This window comes from Lutra lutra, chromosome 6 (genome assembly GCF_902655055.1).
Source record: "Lutra lutra chromosome 6, mLutLut1.2, whole genome shotgun sequence".
NCBI classification, from domain to species: Eukaryota; Metazoa; Chordata; class Mammalia; order Carnivora; family Mustelidae; genus Lutra; species Lutra lutra.
In genome coordinates, this window is record NC_062283.1 from 10594635 (window position 1) to 10615428 (window position 20794).

Below are 20794 nucleotides of genomic sequence, written 5' to 3' on the forward strand. Positions count from 1 at the left end.
GGTGACCCAGGTCTCTCCTGAGATGAGACAAGTGTCCTCCCTGAGCTTCAGGTGTGGGGCAAAGAGGACCCCTGGGAGCGGACCCAGCAATTCAGGCCATGCGTCCTCTCGTGATCTCCAACAGGGAGATGAACGTGGAGGGAGGCCATTTCCTTCTGTACTGTTTGTGACGCAAAATGAAAAGCAATGTGCTTTCAGAAAGGAGAATGGCATTAGAAAAAAAAAAAAGTCCTTTGGCTGGTTTTCTAATAATCTGACTGAATTATTTGGCCAAGAGAGTCATGAAATTAGAGAATTTTAGAGTGGTAAGGAGGGTGCTGTTGCAAGGGGAAGGTTTCCTACAAACAGGGAACACCCAGTCCCTAACTCAACAAGGAGTTGTAGCGCTGGGCACAACTGCCCAAACACCTGTTTCCTAAACACAGAATGACTGAATTCTAGGAGAGGAGCTCAGCACTGTGGCTGTGGGTTTTTTTTTTTGTTGTTGTTGTTGTTTGTTTGTTTTAATAATAGCTTTATTGAGATATAATTCAAATCCCATACAATTCACCCATTTAAGGTATATAATCCAATAGATTAGGTCAACAGAATCAAACAACCATCACCGGTCAATCTTACAACATTATATTACCTCAAAAAAAGAAATCTCATATCCATTTCATATCCATATCAAATCTCCACATTTTCCCCAAACTTTCCCAACCCCAGACAGGTGCTAAGCTACTTTCTGTCTCTCTGGATTTGCCTGTTCTGGAATTTCGTATAAATGAAATCATTCAATATGTGTTTTTTTTTTTTTTTTTTTTTGCATCTGACTTCTTTCACTTAGGATATTTTAAGGTGCATCCATGTTGCTCTTGTATCAATACTTCATTTTCTTAATGACTGAATAACATACCATTTTATGGATATACATTTTATCTATCTGTTGCCATTGACTAACAGTTGGATTGTTTCCACTTTTTGGCTATCATAAATAAAGCTGCTACGAACATTTGTGTCCAAGGTTTTGTGTGAACATGTTTCATTTCTTTTGGAAATACACCTGGGAGTAGAACTGCTGAGTGTGTCTGCTTTTGGCAGTAAAAAATATCGGTACATATTTCTTAAACTGAGTGGTGGGAATAGAAGTCTTTTTGCATTTCAACGGTATCTTTTCTATATTTTACAAATATTCTTTCACATCTACTCTGTGTTTATTAAAGTAAAACATAACCTAGGGGCGCCTGGGTGGCTCAGCGGGTTAAGCCTCTGCCTTCGGCTCAGGTCATGATCTCAGGGTCCTGGGATCAAGTCCTGCATCGGGCTCTCTGCTCAGCGGGGAGCCTGCTTCCCCCCACCTCTCTCTGTCTGCCTCTGCCTACTTGTGATCTCTGTCAAATAAATAAATCTTAAAAAAAAAATAAAATAAAACATAACCTAAAAGAGAAATAGTTATGCAAAATTTTGAATATGTAATATTGGTCAATGACCTGGCCCTCAAGTTTCTTTCAACCTGGGCCAGCGAGTGAGATGCAGGAGCCCGTGCATTTGCTGGACAAGGAGCACTTCCGCTTCTACCACCCAAGGGCTCAAAGGGGGATCCACTCTTGAGCCTGGCGCCCAGGGGATGGAATTTTATTGCTTTTATTTTTGTCCCATTCCTGCCCAGAATGACTAGCCATCAGCCACATCACATTTAGCTAAGTGTTCACAGGGCCCGCCATGACATTAAGTAGGAGAGGGGAAGAAATCCCATGACATCCCCTGAGTAGATGAGAGACACAGCATAGGTCTCTACTCGATCCCATTTTCCATTCCAACACCAGTTTAAGTGTCTCTAGGATCTATTATTCGTACTGTAGAATGCGATGTCTTTTTAAGCTGGTTCTCCAGCTTGGTTTGGACTCATCTGCACTGCTTTTTTTTATAGACGTCTCTCTGTCCACCCCAATCGTATTTTGTCTTAAAGTACTCACTGGTCTCCCTTCCAGTGGCCTGCTTAATTGTCACATCTCCTTTCTGCTGCTCATTTACACTTCATTTCCTGATTTCTCCTTCCTTCTCTCTGCACTCACCAACTCTGTCTTGGGCAGCATAAAGAGGTGTGACCCTCTAGGGCGGGTCCCTCACGAGCCATCACAGAGCTCTCTGGCTGTTGCGGAAACACATATGGGGCGACACGGACTCAAGTAGGGAGTTTATCATCACAAGAGAACTGAGCCAGACTTTCTAACGCACATATATTATCTGGATAACGGACCTCACTTCCCACTTGGCTTTAGCTGCAAAGATGGGATATTTCCTTAACATTTACCGTAAACTCACCTTTGAAAGGAATCAGGGGTGAACTACATGAAGCTTTGGGACAAACGTATGACAAGCAAGCACCTGAAAATTTGGCTAGTAAAGGAAGGTACGTACCTGTGTTTGTAGTCCTTTAGGACCCTGTTAGTGTAAAAGGTGGCGGCGTCATTCATCTCCTTGACATAAGGACCAGGCTTAGGGGACTGAGAGAACAGGACCATCACCCAAGCATAGAAGGAAAAAGAAAAATAGGATAAGAAAGAACATGCCTTCAAGATGAAGAAAAGCCATGGAAATATTCAGTGAAAGTCAGGAGGCAAACATTTTGCTCTGTAAAGAGGTGAGGATGAGACATTTCCACATCTCAGAACACAAAGTCCTGAACTGTAAACATGGTAAGAAAGGTCTGGGGCATTCACCCTGAGAGGATTTCCCTGAAGTGTAACAGACAGAAGGAGCCCGAAGGTAGCCAGAAGTTCTCCGAAACACTGCTTTGGAATGGGGTGCCATTCCCTGCGGACGGACTCACCACAGCTATCCAGCCGAGGGCAGGGATGCTTTCGCTGACGGCTGAGAGATGATTGAACATTTTACTCCCCCGGTTTCTCTCTCGGAAAGTCTGGATTTCCTGAATCTTTTCTGATATCGGTTTCAGAAGCGCAGCCACGTCCTTCTGCAAGCAAACATTGAGTACTGTGACTAAGGGCAGAACAGAAGCTAGGGCGTCTACCCAGCATGGCCTCAGCAGGAGTGCTTGGGACCTGTCATCTATCTGTCAGGGTCTTCCAGAATAGGACAGGCTGTTGTTGTTGTTGTTAGGGGGAATACTGTATTTTCATTCTCAGAAGTACGAAAATGGTGCATATTTTTAACATTATTACAACTGTCCTCTGGAGACATGGACGAAACCCAGCCCTATGAGACAGCCCCTGTTTTAAAGAATCCGGGAGGCACCACAGGGACACGGAGCATGGTCAGTCATATTTCCAAATGAGGTGCACAGATCACATGCTGGAATGACACAGGTCTAAAACCAGGGTGGGTGAGAGGTTAGTCAAAAGGTGTGTTCTTGTTCCTGTGGGCACCGATGTGAGGGAGGGTCCTCGGTTTGACCACAGTTCCTGTAATCCATGTGAAAAACTGAAAATCTTCCAAGGGGCTCTTTTTAAGAAAATGGATTTGCTTATAATATTTAGTAACCTGGGTCTGGTTTGGCTTTCTACATTGTGCCCCATGAACTTGGCCAACGACCACTGGTTACTCTGGCTTCTGATTAATTAATTAAAAAACTAACTTCCTTAGTCATGTAAAAACAATTTTCAAAATTATGTGAGTTGAGGTAAGGAGGTGACTGGAACACCTCCCCATCCATCCCTCTAGCAAGCTCTACTTTGGTTTTGAAGTAGATACAAGGTTACCTGATTTTATTTTATTTTATTTTATTTTATTTTATTTTATTTTATTTTTTTTTAATGTGCTCCAAAGAACTAGAAACGGCCTGTACTTCAGCTTCGTAAAAGTCACTGAAGACGTTCTGGTAATATTTTACTAAATCTCATTTGCAGGAAGAAAAGTGGAAAAGCCCTTAAAACTCCTTCCTATCTTTAACTGAGAATTCAGAGCAAAGGTTTTCAACCTCGGCCACACGCTGAAATTACCTGAGAGCTTTGAAAAACAGAGGCCTGGGTTCCACCCCCCGAGACTGTGACTTAACTGGTCTGGAGGTGGCCTGGGGGGGGCCGTGCTGGGAAACGTTCCCCAGGTGCAGATTTTAATCACTGCCACGGTGATGGCTTAGGACCCCCAAGACAGTTGTTTCTGCGAGGGACAGCAGACCATTAGGGAAGAAATCGCTTTCAGCCACAGCCGTTTCCAGACCTCACTTTCCTTCTTTCCCCCTTCCCCTATAAGAAATGCATGTAAGGGCTTTGGAATTAGAATGACATCAGTTCAAATCTCAGCTTGCCACTTACTACCTAAACGACCTTGATCAAATTCCTTAATCTGAGTCTTGGTCTCCTCATCTGTAAGTCAGAGATAGTAATACCTATAGCCCATAGCTACAGGAGATACAGCATTTTAAGCCTCTGGCACATGGGAGGTACACAGTAAATGGATATGATTATTATTACTATCATGCAATTCGCTCAGACTGGAGGCAAAAGGGCTGTCCTCTCTCTAATAGGTAACACTCAAATAATGTCTGTGCATTCAAGATGAGAGGATCCCAAGAAATATCCACCTAGGCTAACAGGGTTTTAGGATTATGGAAGTCCAAACCGGGTCATCTAATTCAGCTTTTGACCGAACATTCGAGGTCAGAATCAGTGTTTCCAAAAGTAACTGAAAGAGAAAAGAAACGACCAGAGGGTCGTTCACATGTATTTCACGTGGGTGCATGATTCGTGAACATTTGTCTCAGTTACACGGCCCACACATGTATGAGTGTGTACTGGTCTGTTTGCATGGGTATGTGGCCATGTGTGTGTATGCGTGTACTGGTGTGTGTGCATGTGTGTACTGAACCACACAGTACAATGTATTTCTCGTTATGAATTTCAGTCTGAAAGTTTCAGAAGCATGGATCAAATCCAATTCCCCAATCTCACATAACTAGGAGACAAGATTAGCTAGCAAGCGTTGGCTGAGCTGAAGCTGGAACCCAGGTCTTCTAAGAAGCCCCGAGAAAATTCTCTGCATTGGGTGCTCAGAAAAATATGGTTTGCTCCCCAAACACAAGTTTCTTCTCTGCCAGCAAGACTAGGGAAAGGTATTGTGAAGATATTAAGGGCTCAGGTCTGGAATGAGACTACTGGGGTTCAAGTCCTTGCTGGCCAGGGTATTAGGCCTTTCCACACATGTGATTTCATGATCTCCTCTGCAAAACAGTCTTGGGAATGGTCCCTACTTCACAAGACTGTTAGAAGTAAATGAGAGGACACGTCAGCACCTGGTACAGAGTTGGGTGCTCAGCAAACGGGATGGGGGGTGATCTTAGGGTATCTGCCAGTGAAGCCTCTGACTGACCAGATTCACTGACCAGCTCCTTCCTATCACTTATATGCAAACACAGGGAGAGAGATTTCCTAGCTGGGATATGCACTTTTTAAATTTGTCCATGTTGAAGGAGGAGAAAAACGAAAAAGGTTGCTGCAGAAGCTAGCCAGGTCTTGTGGAAAATTCAAGAATACCTTTCTGCTTTCTTGCTTACCCTTAGAACCATTCGAAAGAAAAGATCTTATCGGTTTGGCAGGGAGACCCTGACTCAGAGTTGTTAGTGGCTGAACTGTGTCCTTCACAAATCCAGATGTTTAAGTCCTAACCCCGGTACTTCAGGACATGTCTGTATTTGGAGGTAAGGTCTTTTTTTTTTTTTTTTTTTAAAGATTTTATTTACTTATTTGACAGAGCGATCACAAGCAGGCAGAGAGGCAGGCGGGGGGTGGGGCAGGCTACCCGCTGAGCAGAGAGCCTGATGCGGGGCTTGATCCCAGAACCCTGAGATCATGACCTGAGCCGAAGACAGAGGCTTAACGCACTGAGCCATCCAGGCACTCCTGGAGGTAAGGTCTTAAAAGAGGTAATTAAGTTAAAATGAGGTCACTAGGGTGGACCCTAACCCAAAAGGACACAGACGTGTATGAGGGAAGATCATGAGAATACACAGGGAGAGGCCGGCCTTCCATAAGCTGAGGAGAGAAGCTTTAGAAGAAATCAACCGCCATCTTGATTTCCCACTTCCAGCTTCCAGAAGTGGGAGAAAGTAAATTTCTATTGTTTAAGCCACCCAGTCTGTGGTACTTCATTCTGGCAGTTCTAGCAAACTAGTGTAAGGGGATAACGGCTCTACAGGAGAGGAGAGCAGGTACTCTGAATCCTCAACAGCAAACAAACCTTTCCATGAAACAACCCCCTCCCAAACATTCCCTGCCCAAACACAACTCTTCCATGTTTCCTTCTTAATGGCTGCCCAAAATCAGGTTTGAATGCTCTCCTTGGAATTTCACTTTTTATTTATTTATTACAACATTTAAAAAATTAAGTACACACTACCCCCAACGTGGGGCTCCAACTCACAACTTCAAAATCAACAGTTGGACACTCTATCGAGTGAGCCAGGCAGGTGCCCCTGGAAATCCATTTTGAGAAGGGAAACATTTCCCTCTTCAAGGGCTTCTTTTTAGTCCAAATTCAATACCCGTTTGAAGGTGTGTTATAGGTACTTCCAGAAGGCAGCTGATTTTTATTTATGGCATAACTACTAAAAAGCATTATTCTGATTTTGTCTAACAGTTTGCTAAGTTATGATATTCTTGCTGCAGTGACAATTTTGAGAAAGGCCAGAATATCTGAATCATTGGTGATAACTGGCTTATTGCCTCAAGGGGAAAAATAACCAGAAACACTGTATTTACAATGTTAGATAGATTTATTAAGGCCATCTTCATTTATCTCCAACTTCCCAAGAACAAACTCTAAGGTCTGAGGAGACAGGGTATTCTGGAAGATATTTTATATTGCTTATCTGATGAAAGCATCATAAAGATTGAGAAAGTTTTCTTGTGCCTTCGTTTGGGAATTGCTCGAAGAATTGTCCTCATTAAAAAGAAAAAAAAAAAAGAAAGAAAGAAAGAAAAGGAAAGGAAAAAAGCCAGGCTCAGAGAGCTAAGTACGACGGCTATTGGCACAACCTCAATAAACAGTATAGCTTTAATTCTGTGCCAGTAGATTTCTCCCCTACTTCAAACTGGGCTTACATTCTCCAGCTCATCCTGAACTTTCACAGCTGGAATCAAACACAGAGAGAAAATTCGGGTGATGGTGTGATTTCTGTCAAGGCTGATCATGTCAGGATGTCAGAGGAAATGCAAACAGGAGAGGTGATTAGTTAGAGGTATTTCCACCTGTTTGGGGAGTGAGCCTGTATCAGGCACACTTGACAGATACAGGTTGAAAGGCAGATGTCAATCAGCACTGCAAAAGGGCTTTCCACTCACAGGAGGAGATACATTTACCAGGCGTCCTGTTTTGTTTTTTTTTTTTTTTTTTTAAATGGATGTCCTGGCGATGGCCCCTCAGAAACATCTAGCAATTACTGTGCTGCAAGGAGGACCTCGGAAAGAAAGGAAACCATTTTGCAAGACTCAAAGGAAGAGTAAGTGGAAAGTCTTGCCTGCCCTTTCCCTCAGTTCTCTGGGCTTCCACAGAAGGAGAGAACATTTCAAGACTCCATATCTTTACTTATGACCCTAGTGTCTGCTTTAAGGTTGAAGAATTGAGACCCATTATCTGCTTCATCTCAGTTTAGCTCCAGAAATAATTGTTTTGCAGAAAGTAAAATTAAAGAGCTTTATCAGCAAGCGCTGGAGAAACTTTACCCAAAAAGGAAAACCAAATTTCCACGCATGGTGTTTTGTAAGGGATGGAGCAAACTCTGGGACTTTGACCTCAAAGAAGTGTCACTGAGTGAAAGGAAATAAGCCTGTTTCTGGAATCCAGGGTCTTTATGTGGTTCTACATCAGGTACAGAATGGATCAATCCATCGTTACTTCTTTTTAAATAATTTTTTTTTTTTGGATTATAAAACATATAGATGCTGTTTGTGAAACACTGGGAAAAAAAACCAGATGGGAAAACGTAAGTGACAATAAACATAATTAATTCCACCACATGAAAAAAAGCATGCTAAATGTTTATTTTTTCCTGGTAGATATGCTTATTAGAGATCTCTTCAAAAATAAGAATAATTTACTTTAAAAACACTGGTTATTAAGAACATAAACAAGAGTCCTTGAATTCAAGCAGTTCAATTAAAACAAGCAAGCATTAAAACAAATAAAATCCCATTAATATATATTCTTGGCAAGTACTGTGAGAACTCTGTAATTTTAGAAAGAATGTTTTAAATGTAAATACTACAAAAGCATTACTGTTATGACTCAAGCAAACTCAACAGCATCAAAGAAAAAATTGGATTTTATTCGAATCCCACTTACATTTAAAATTCAAGAAAACTCACACCAAACAGTAATTCTTAGCCAACCATACTGCCAATTATCAATCATTATTACTGGCTAATGTGTTCTTGTGCAGAGTTTTACCAGTTGGTTCTACATGTGTATGAATTATAGCCCAGAAGATATTTATGGAAAGATATATATCAAAGAGGTAACAAAGATTTTTTATCTAATTTTATTGGCTTATTCATATATTCTACATTTTTCAATCCATACATGCATTTCTTCTGTGATGAAGGGAAACGTTTTAAAACATATTAACCACTTTTGTACCTTCAGTGATAGAAAAAAATTTTAATAGGGACTATTAAATTGGGGGCACCTGGGTGGCTCAGTGGGTTAAGCCTCTGCCTTCAGTTCAGGTCATGATCTCAGGGTCCTGGGATGGAGCCCCGCATCGCATCGGGCTCTCTGCTCAGCAGGGAGCCTGCTTCCCCCCTCTCTCTGCCTGCCTCTCTGCCTGCTTGTGATCTCTTTCAAATAAATAAATCTTTTTTTTTTTAAAAATAGGGACTATTAAATTTACACATATCAAAAAGTATTTGGCCTCTTCCTTCCTATGAGAAAAGCAGCTTCAGGAAAACATCATCAGAAATTACCAGAATGAATTATGCAGATGAAGAATAGGCAAAAGTTAACCAAACCAGGAACAGTATTTGCTTCTGAAAATATATTTATTTGGGACGTGCTAATAAATGAAGTGACTGTTTTCATCATTTTAAGTTAGGAGCAAGTATTTTTTTCTCAGAAACATCAATTCGACCTAACCTGCTTTGGTGCAATTATAGACATTTCCTTTCATGTTCCTCTTACATAAAATTCTCCCACTGTCCAGGAACACTTTGGAGGTTCAAGAATATACCTCATGGAAAGACTTTAGAAACGTCTGTACATTTAAGACAACTTGTACATTTAAAACATCTGCAAAACTGTCACAGGAGTGAACCTCAATAAACAAAACTCACGAAGCCCGCAAATGTACCCACCCGGTACCGTGTTAGTTTCATTATATTATTGTCATTTGTCATTATATTGCACCATGACAAATTCCTTGGAAAATATTTTTATATGGTCATAAGGATTTACATTCCACACGTATATCTCATTTTAGGGTTTGCTAAACTCTCTTTAAAAATATACTTAAGAATCCCAAAGGCTTTTTTGCTTGTATTTCTTAAAAATCATTTTTAAAGAGTAAAACCATAAAGACTTGGTCTCCTTGGGGGGAATGAATGGTTTCGGAGAGTTGCATTGTTCTGATACCTGAGAAGCTTCCAACGCTTGAAAACTCCTACTTAAATTTTTAATGTGAATCTGTCAACATCCATTATACTCAACAGCACTTTCTTTTTTCAGTAATTTTTTTTTAAAACAAACAATTTCAGACATATATAATAGCATAGAGACTAAAAGAGAGGCATCCATGTATATGAAACATAATTTAATATTGCATAGGGGGGAGCCTGGATGGCTGAGTTCGTTAAGCACCTGCCTTCGGCTCAGGTCATGATCCCAGGGTCCTGGGATCGAGTCCCACGTCGGGCTCCCTGCTCACCAGGAAATCTGCTTCTTCCTCTCCCCGTGTCCCTGCTCTCTCTCTCCATGTCTCTCTCTCAAATAAATAAATAAATAAAATGTTTTAAAAATTTTTGTATCAGGGTCCAGGATCATCACTATGCTATTCCTTTACTGACATTTGCTGGGGGAACAGCTGCAAATGCAGAGTTCTGGAGCCTGGGACAAACTACTTAGACTGAACCCCAGGGAAGGCACTGAAGCTTGATGTCAAACTTTCTATTTTTCTCATAAAGGTAGAACAGTGCATTTGAGGTTGCAAGTTGCCCATTTTTTAAACGGAGGTATAGTGGACGTGAAACATTATATTAGTTTCAGGTGTGTAACAATGATTTGATACTTCTGTATATTGCTAAAAAATCACCCCAAGTCTGGTTCATAACCATCACCATATATAGTTACGAAATATTTTTCTTGTGATAAGAGGTTTTAAGATTACTCTCCTAGCAACATTCAAATATGCAGTGCAGTATTATTAACTGTAGTCACCATGCTGTTTGTTACATTTTCAGGACTTACTTATAATAGAGCTGGAAGTTTGTACCTTTTAATCCCCTTCACTGGTTTTGCCCCCCTCCTCCCCTCCCCACTGGCAACTCCCAGTGTGTCTTCTCTACGAGCTTCGTGTTTCGGTTTTCTGTGTTTTTTGTTTTGTTTTGTTTTTTGATTCTACGTATAAGTGAGATCATCTGGTATTTCTCTCTCCCTGATTTATTTCACTTAGCATATGGGCTCAAGGTCTATTCATGTTGTCACAGACGTCAGAATTTCATTCCTGTTTATGGCTGAATAATATTCCATTGTATACAGATTCCAATATGCTCATCTGTCCTGATTGACACTCAGGCTGTTTCCAAGCCTTGACTATTGTAAATAATGCTGCAATGAACACGGGGGTGCAGCTTTCTCTTCACATTAGTGTTTTCATTTCCTTTGGAAAAATACCCAGAAGTGGGATTGCTGGATCATATGGTAGTTCAATTTTTAATTTTTTGAGAAACCTCCATACTGTTCAGTGGCTGCACCAATTTACATTCCCACAAACTGGGCATTTTTTAATTAGAATTTTTAAAAAAGATTTTATTTATTTATCTGACAGAGAGAGCACACAAGCAGAGGAGGTGGCAAACAGAGGGAGAAGCAGACTCCCTGTGGAGCAGGGAGCCCGATGCGGAGCTCCATCCCAGGACCCTGGGATCATGACCTGAACCCAAGGCAGATGCTTAACCAACTGAGCCACCCAGGCGCCCCCAAATTGGGCATTAAAAAAAAAAAGATTTTATTTATTTATTTGACAGAGAGAGAGATCACAAGCAGGCAGAGAGGCAGGCAGAGAGAGAGGGGGAAGCAGGCTCCCCACTAAGCAGGGAGCCCAATGTGGGGCTTGCTCTCAGGACCCTGAGATCATGACCTGAGCCGAAGGCAGAGGTTTAACCCACTGAGCCACCCAGGTGCCCCCAAATTGGGCATTTTTAATGTAAAGTCTTTCCTGCCAAAGCATTCAGCAAATCCCTGGCTAACGAGCCTTCTCCAAAGTCATTTTTTTTACTGTTCAGATAATAATACAAGTAAGAGTTTACACTGTTGTTGCCAATATATTTTTAAATTATATATTTTAACACTCAAAGCCTTATTTACAATTTCAGGGCCACTGACACTGGGCGATAGATACGTTGTCAATCCCCACTTCGAGTTTCTGTCTTTCACACTGTTCACGCGTGTGAGCCTTAGCTCTCATCATCTCTAGTTTCTGTGTGCAGTAGCTGAAGCAGTCTTCACTTTAAAACCTACAATCGATTCATCAGAACAAGAGCACAGTTCTGCTGACATGATACTCGGGCCACAGTTTTCGCTAAGCTCTCAGTGTTTGACACGTCTCAGAAGAGGAGCTACGCCATACGAAAAGCAGAGTTCAGTAGAAATCTCACTGTTTACACAATGACCCACAACAGCTTGTGTCCTTATAATACCTTATATATCCCGAATCCCGCTGCAACAGTGGGAGTCAGGAGAGGGAAACAACAGCAAAACAAAACAACCAACCAAACAAAAAATGCTGTAACATTAACTGTTCCCTCAGGTTGAGATTTATTGTTTTCATTAAAGCTGTTCTGATAGGTAGTCTTTCTTTCACTGGTAGTACAAAAAGAGATCAGTTGAGCCAGAGAAAAGATGTCTTTTGCGTTTACGCATGGGTGTGCAGGCTGAAAAACGAACGTGGGATACCCAGGAAGCTCTAGTGTATCTCTCCTGTTCGATCGGATTCGACAAAATGGGTTCCTCGAAAATGCTGGGTTTATGGCAGGGATGTGGGATTAGCTGGATTATTTGAGATCCAGAAAGAGAGTAGAGCGTCAATAATGGGCAATGACATACTATATCATGGCAGAGAGAAACCAGAAAAACACACTAAGTTGAAAAGCAACAACCTAAGCTGGTTATCCACAACAAGCTTGAGAGAGTAGACTGGGTGACCAGGAATGATCTCATCTTGCACTTTGTTATGTTTTCGTCTTATTTTATGGGCCCAGCTGAGAAGATACCGGCTCTTAACCTATCTGGGGAGGCATCACCTGGCTTCTGACAGTGACGACTTTTGTAATCACCTATAATTTTACTGTACAGGATACTGAACATCAATGCTGAACAGCAGATCTCATTTTGTGCTCTACTTAAAAGCACAGGGACTTCACCAACAATCTCTAAGGGGTATAAAACCTGGAGAAAATTGCTAAAACTTAGAATTCACCAGCTGTATAAAATCTAAAATATACGGTAACCAGAAATTCGTTCTTTGAAATGCAAAAAACAAAACCATAAACATACAATACTGTACTGCCATTAGTTTTTCTACCAACATTTGTTGAGCACTGACTATACGCCAAACACCATACAGTCACCACTTGGATCTACTCTGCCATGATAAATCTCAGTTTTTAAAGTATCTTTTTTTTTATTTTTAGAGATTTATTTGATGAGAGAGAGCACTGAGCAGGGAGCCTGATATGGGGCTCAATCCCAGGACCCTGGGATCATAACCTGATGCTTAAATGACTGAGCCATCCGGGGCCACTAACTCTCAGTTTAAACTACCAAAGCTCTATGTGAAAAATCCTAGCCCAGTCAGCAGCATCTACTGGGTCACTGTCTTCCCCCTGGATAAGTTGCCCCTGGTAGAAGGCTGGCCAGATCTCCCTGAGATTCATTTATGCAGAACGTTGCTGAGATGACATAAACCCGTCGTTTCCATTTCAAACTCAAGAGATGCAAAGTCTTTCAACAACTACCCAGGAAGTCTTAAGGTAACCCATACGGTAAGTGAACCATTACTGTATCAAGCTACCGATGCTTAGTTCCAATCGTTCTTAATTAGAAACCAGCTTTTTCTTTAAGATTAGCACAATCTCCGTAAGATTCTACTGTCTGCTTTTATCAAGAATTATGCTTCCCACTGGGAATCCAACAGAACACTGGCCCCAGTTTGGGGAACAGCTCCCCACAAACAGTGCTTCTTGGTCCAGGGAGGTTGGCAGAATTCTGCATATGGTATCCCCCTTTTGGCACATCATGATTCATCTCGGTATACTAAAGGAGGTACTGAAGGAATCTATTTAGCTTTGTTTAACCTGATGTTCCTAAAGCTTTTTTATTTTTTTTGGCGCACGGAACCTTTGCTCTCCCCCACGCCCTTTTCTAGGGAATCTGATATTCTGTGGGACACAGCGTGGGAAATCCTGATCCAGGAAGTCTGGGTGGGAGGCTTCCTGGACTCCCAGAAGTCTGCGGGGCTGCTCACTGGGTATCCACAGTCCCCTCCTCTCCAGTCAGCCTTGCTCATTACCATGGAAACACTTCCCAGGGCATTTAATGGAGGTGAAGAAGCCTCTTCTCCTCATCTCCCTCATGCGCTCGCGCGCTCTCTCTCTCTCTCTCTCTCTCTCTCTCACACACACACACACACCGTCTTCAGGAGCTATAATAATCTCTGGGAGGGCTGTTGATGCAGCCCGCCCCCTCTGCACTGAGCTTCTGTCTTCTACTGCCATCCCCTCTGCCAGTCTTTTTTTGACCAGCCCCACGCCCACTTCTAATCGCTCCCACCAGTCTCATTCCTCTCCCTTCTCCTCATCGTCTCTCCCTCTTTCTTCTCTTGCCCATGAAACCATGGTGTGAAAAGGCAGACTATTTAGAAACAAAAGCATTCTTTTCCTTCTGCAGAGCAAAATGATGGCGAATGACATTTGCTTCTGGTCTTCATGTCTCGAGCTGTCTTTTCTCCCTGTGCTGCTCCACGGCCATGGGAAGCTTCTTGGTATCCAGGACAGGTTTCTGGCTACTTCCACGTCCAGAGAAGTCCCAGAGCTTTTCCCGATTTAAGGTTTCCTTATGCCACAGATCTCGGGGGTTCAGTCTTACCCGTGCTTGGAGATTGCTGTGCCTGTTTTTTCACACTGACCCCCAAAGGAAAGTGTAGCCAACAGTGTGTGAAGCTAGCATGAAACTATACAGCCAGGATGGCTTTCTATGAAACATATGCAGGAAAACCATTCTTTTCAATTAGCAATAATCGCGCCTCGGATAAACCTCATTGGCTATGATACTGCCACTGTGCAAAGCTAGGAAGACCATTCTTTTATCTTTGATTCAGTTGGAAGGTATAAAGCCCATAGATCTTCACCAGGAGATACGGAGATGATTCTATTCATTATACTTCTAGAGAGAGTCCCCTTGTTATGTGTTTGTTTCTTCATTTATTCAACAAATGTATGAGGAGTGCCCTCTACGTGCTAGGGCTGGTCAGACATGTTGGGGTGGGGCAGTAGATAAAACGGAGCATTTGCAGCAGCAAATGATACAGAGACTTTTCTGTCCCTGCCCTCTTTTGTTCAAGTGGTGTGGGGAAGGAACTGGCTCACACAATTTTGGACGCTGACAAGTCCCAGGATCTGCAGGGTGGGCTGGCAGGCCAGAGACCCAGAAGGACTCATGGTAGAGTTCCAGTCTGAAGGCCAGCAGGCTTGAGACAGAAGAGCTCATGTTAAGTTCGAATCCAAAGGCAGAGAAAAGCTGATGTCCCAGTTTGAAGGCAGACAGACAGGGGGAATTCTTCCTTACTCAGGAGAGGGTCACGATTTTTGTTCCATTTAAGCCTTCAACTCATGGATGGGGCCCACCCACACTAGGGTGCTTTATTCAACCTACTGATTTGCATGTTAATCTCATCCAAAAACACCCTCACAGAAACAGCTAGAATAATGTTTGGCCGAATATCTGGGCATCCTATGGCCTAGTGAAGCTGACATATACAATTAACCATGACGAGAGGAGAAAGACAACAGTAAGCCCTGCAGGGGGCAAATATACTCTGTGGGAAGCAGACTTCTGATTAAGGATGATTGGAGAAAGTATCAGTAAGAACAAAGAGTAATAAATGACTAAATTATATAGCATGTTAGGTATTAAAAGCCACTGGGGAAAAAATTGGAGTCAAGTCAGGGGGATCAGAAATACACGTGAAGATGAGTTTCAGTCTAAAATAGGACGGCCGGGGTGCCTGGGTGATTCAGGAGTTAAGTGACTGCCTTCGGCTCAGGTTAGGGTCTCAGGGTCCTGGGATTGGAGCCCCAAGGCTGGCTTCTTGTTCACCAGGGAGTCTGCTTCTTCCTCTGCCTGCTGCTCCCCCCTCCCCTGACCTTGTGCTTGCACTCTCTCTCTCTCTCTCTCAAATAAATAAAATCTTTAAAAATTTTTAAAAGAAAATAAAATAGGGTGACCAGAGTTGGTCTCATGAGGAAGGTGACATTTGAATAAATACTTGTAGGAGTCATCAGCCATGGGGCTGTCCGGGGGAAGCAGATACAACCGTCGCAAGAGGAAACCACCACTGTGGGGGTCCCGAGGCTGGAATGTGTCTGCAGTGTTCAAGGAACAGCCAGCGGACCAGTGGAGCTGGAAGGAGTGGGAGGAAGGGGTGAGGCAAGAGGTCGAAGAGGAAATAGTGGGGCGCAGGGGAGCAATTCACACAGGCTGTTGAAAGGACTCTGGCTTCTATCCCGAATGAAGTGGAAATCACCACAGAGTTTTGAGCAGAGGGATGACATGATGTGATTTTCTTTTCTAAGGATCACTCTGGCCGCTGTGCTGAGAATAGAAGGCAGGAGGGTTGGGGAGGGCGGGAGCAGGGAGATCATATTTGAGGCTTTGCAGCAGTGTGGATGAGAGATGGAAGCAGCTGGGGCCAGGGTGACTGTAGGGGAGACTGTGAGAACTAGATTCTGGGAGGGATGTGGGCTACCCGAGCATAGAAGGAGTCAAGAATAACTCCTTGGTTTCTGACCTGGTTTTTGACCTGATGTTGTGGTCACTTGAGAAGCAGACACTGAGAAGGAAAAGATGTTAGGAGGAAGACCCGAAGTTCAAATCTAACACACTGTTTAGTCTACCCTTAACCATGCTTTCCAAGGGGCCACAATTCACTGATATGGTCTGCAAAGTGGCTCTTGATGTCCTTAACTCCCCTTCCCACTCCCAAGCTTGATCCTCTTCTGCTTTCCATTCTTCAGCTTGCCTTTGGTTGGAAGCATGTCCTTCCATCTCAAGTCAGTGCAACACAGGGTATAACTGTGCTACCGCTCAGATACAAGGATGGTGCCCTTGGTTCACAATCAGCGGGAGGTGAGCTCTGTGCCATTTCTCTCGTGGTGATGGCTTGTGCTGAGTCATCCACTCTGACAAGGAGCAAATGTTTGTGACACAATTAGCCTGGATAATGGGTACACTCTGTGGTTGGTGGTAAGATTATTAATTTCCCAGGTCAATTACTCATTATATCCTGAAATTAGCTGGCCCACAGAGAGATTAAACCTTTGGACTTGGCTGCATCTGTACCGTATTTTATTTATTTATTTATTTAAGATTTTATTTATTTATTTGACAGAGATCACAAGTAGGCAGTGAGGCAGGCAGAGAGTGAGGAAGGGAAGCAAGCTCCCTGCTGAGCAGAGAGCCCGATTTGGGGCTCGATCCCAGGACCCTGGGATCATGACCTGAGCCAAAGGCAGAGGCTTTAACCCACTGAGCCACCCAGGTGACCCTGTACTGTATTTTAACTAATCAAAGTAATGGATGGAGACCTACTGTTAAAAATGGCTGATTTGGGGGCAGACCCAATCATGTTGTATGAGTGTGTGCTGATGATCTAACTTGCTTTTTTTTTTTTTTTTAAGATTTTATTTTTAAGTAGTCTCAGCACCCAACATGGGGCTTGATCTCACAACCCTGAGATCAACAGGTGCACCCTCGACCAACTGAGCTAGCCAGGCGCCCCTCACATTTTTATGCCACAGCACTCGTCACATTATGAATGAACAGACAAATTAATGCTGAAGTAGTAAGTAAAAATGAACCTTCTGAGATGCGAGATGTGATCTGGATAGTAGAAATAAACGTATCTACCTAAGGTGGCAATAGTTTATCCTGTTTTGATATGTGTTTTTTTTGTTCAAAAGTGAACAAAATTATCAGATATTTTCTTTCATGTCTTCTTCCTCTGTTTTCCTTTATAAGCTTTTTCTTGCATGGCATCCATCTTGACCTTATCAAGCTTTTTTGTCCTTATTATCCATTAAAATATATCTCAAGCCCCTGATACGTGCCAGTAATAATCCTAGCTATTCGGAATACATTAGTGGACAAGAAAGACTTCCTCTAGGTTTATAAGTAGTAAACTGGGCTCCTGGGTGGCTCAGTTGGTTAAGTGACTGCCTTCGGCTCGGGTCATGATCCTGGAGTCCTGGGATCGAGTCCCACGTCAGGCTCCCTGCTCAGCGGGGAGTCTGCTTCTCCCTCTGACCTCTCCCCTCTCATGCTCATTCTCTATCTCTCAAATAAATAAATAAAATCTTAAAAAAAAAAGATTAAAAAAAGTGGTAAACTGATCATAAAAATACACGTAATCAACACATCATACTATGAAAAAAAGGAATAAAGCAATAAAAAGGGATGGGGCTGGTGCTGGGGAGTTTTATTAATGTAAAAAGGGTTGGGTGAGAATATTTGGCTGATTGAAATATATGACCGAGAATCTGGTTAATTCTGCTTGTCCTAGTCAGTTGCTCACAAGGTAGCAGCCGATCAGAGTGGAATATGAAACATCATTGAGGAGAAAACAGGAATTGGAAGGGGATAAAAGTTGCCACCGCCCCTCCCCCACTCCACCCGACTGGCTAACCTAACTTCAGCTGCTCGTAAGCTACACTCATAAGCTACAGTTCACTTTCAATGCCAGACACCCTTGACCTTGGCACGCAGTAGGACAGCACACTTGCTACTGATGAGCATTACAGAATAGAATATGCGAGTTATAGTTCCACTTGCTTGGCCACCTTGTGTTAACACTGGTCTGTTACCAATCGTCATTATTTTCATTATTGAAGTACATTTGGTCAGCTCTGGGCCCTTCTGACTTCCAGTCCGTAGCATTACTTTATCATGTTAAATATACTCAGGGTTTTTTTTTGGGGCGACCCCCAACGCGCAAAATTAAAATGTGAATACATGTATCCGTACCACTGGGCAACATCATAAGATGTTGGTACATTTATAGAGAGGGAAAACATGCAAACATTTCCCTTGGTTGGTTTTAGGAGATTTCTCTTTCTTTGGGATATTTCTTTCCTTCCTGCACATTCAATGCTCCTTCTAGAATAAAGATAGGGACAGGCCGAAGCCAAGAGCAGCTGAGCTAGACAGCCAGTGGGACTTGCTCCTTGTCAGGAGGCCATGTTAGGAACCCCACAAAAGTCTGCAGAAGACCTTGGTGGTGAGCATCATCTGGAGACCAGTTTCGGTGGGGGGGAGACCACGAATTATTGACTGCCCCCTATCGATTAGGCACTGTACTCTGCATTCCATCTCTCATTTAAAAAACACCACAAAAACTTGGAAAAGCTGGCATGATTATTTCTGTTTTATGAATGAGGAAATAAGGTCAATAAATACTTAGCAACTCGCTCACAGTCATCTGGCTAGAAGTGGGATCTGAACACAGATGCATATGGCGCTCAAAGCTTGTCATTACACATAACGAAAAAAGCACTGGCTTTGGAGCTGAACACATCTGGGTTTGAACCGCATCTTTCACACCAGTTGGGGCTAACTCCCCTCTGTGAACCCCAGAATCCTTCTAGGAAAGGAGTAAGTAAGACTCATCCGTGAAGCTCTGATGACGCCCATATAAGACAGTGTGTGTAGAACATCGGACAGACCACAGAAGCCAAAACACGGGAGCTGCTGCCATTTTCATAGTCATCTGAACATTTTACGGACTTCAGATACTGAAGAAACAGTAGGTCACTGATGGCCCAACAGAATGGTGTGGCACAGTTAAACCTCAGGATTGGTGAAAGGACAGAGAGTGCAGTGCCCACGAGACGCAGTCAAGAGGATGAGCTTCTAGTACAGGCCCCCTGGATGGGGTCTTCTCTTCTGGAACCTCCCAGGCAATTGACTCTCGTGCGCCCGGTACCAACTCCACATGCTGGAGCACAGATGGGGCACCCTGACAATCTCGGGAGCACAGAGGAACAGTCGTTGGGAGAAGCCACCCAAACTCAAAACCAGGCGTGACAGTACCACCTCTCAGCTGTTGACGCCACGCCGGACTCTGAGAACTCACTGCTGTCAGTGCTGACGGGTCGTTACTGTCTTGCTGATTCTCTTTAAGATGATTTCTCTCATGGCCATTGGTTTTATAAATTTTAGAATTAATGTCATTTCTAGACTTTCTGGCGCCTGTGTTTTCCTGTGTTTGCAGGAGTGGGCCACGGGCAGAGGATGGAGGTCCGCCTCCAGTGGCTGAAGGCCCCGTTTGCTTCAGACCCATCGGACCCTGGAGTTCCCACACGCCGCTGGCACCAGAGTCAGTCTTGGATTTTAGTCCTGACTCTGCCCCCTCTTAAGCTAGTCGCCTCAGAGAACAGATGTGAAGCCACAGGTGCTGCAGTCATTAATGCCTTCCTCCTGACACTTCTGGAAGGTATAATTTGAGACCAACTGCACTAACTCGGAGTGCAAACTCCGATGACAAACATGAGCTACTCTTTAGTGAGATGCCACCGAGCGACCCGTACTATGGTTTCCGCCTTGATAGAGGCTCATTCTCGTAATGACTTTGAAGCGAAGTACTATTATCCCATGTTTCAGCAGACAAGACTGAGACCAAGGCACACTTCATATTTTATCTCTGAAGTTAATGTTGGCCCGTATCAAGAGTGATTTTTTAAAAAGGGAATGAAATTGGGGCGCCTGGGTGGCTCAGTGGGTTAAAGCTTCTGCTTTCAGCTCAGGTCATGATCCCAGGGTCCTGGAATCGAGCCCCGCATCGGGCTCTCTGCTCAGCAGGGAGTCTGCTTCCTCCTCTCTCTCTGCCTGCCTCTCTGCATACTTGTGATCTCTGTCTGTCAAATAAGTTAAAAAAAAAATTAAAAAAAAAAAGGAATGTAATTCACTTAACAATTACCAGCAATTGCCTCAATGACCACATTCCCACCACCGTACTGTTAACAGGGGTGAGACGGTCCCTTGAATGCACAGTTACATGCAGTGAGATGTGGTCCATGGTGGGGGTGGGGAGGAGCGGGTCTGAGGCAGGTGGGGGGCAGGTGGGACAATCCAGAAGGGCCATGTTTGCTTATTCTTTAAGAATGAGAAGAGGGGCACCTGGGTGGCTCAGTGGGTTAAAGCTTCTGCCTTTAACTCAGGTCATGATCCCAGGGTCCGAGGATCCAGCTGGATCTCAGCTCAGCAGGGAGCCTGCTTCCCCCTCTCTCTGTCTCTCTGTCAAATAAATAAATAAATAAATAAATAAATCTTAAAAAAAAAAAGAATGAGAAGAAATGTGAGGGGTGAAGGCATT

General features: G+C 43.3%; 1 protein-coding gene and 1 pseudogene across 2 annotated transcripts in view; both read right to left on the reverse strand.

Annotated features, from left to right (window-relative positions):
* Positions 1-20794, reverse strand: part of CAP2 (cyclase associated actin cytoskeleton regulatory protein 2) — a 133708-nt gene that overhangs the window by 32712 nt on the left and 80202 nt on the right. For both annotated transcript variants that reach the window (XM_047733678.1, XM_047733677.1), the window contains exons 5-6: positions 2816-2959; positions 2404-2489 (exon numbers count right to left, since the gene is read on the reverse strand). In XM_047733678.1, coding sequence (XP_047589634.1) covers positions 2404-2489; positions 2816-2959 — 230 coding nt within the window. The remainder of the gene's footprint in view (positions 1-2403; positions 2490-2815; positions 2960-20794) is intronic.
* Positions 14329-14497, reverse strand: LOC125103347 (uncharacterized; annotated as a pseudogene).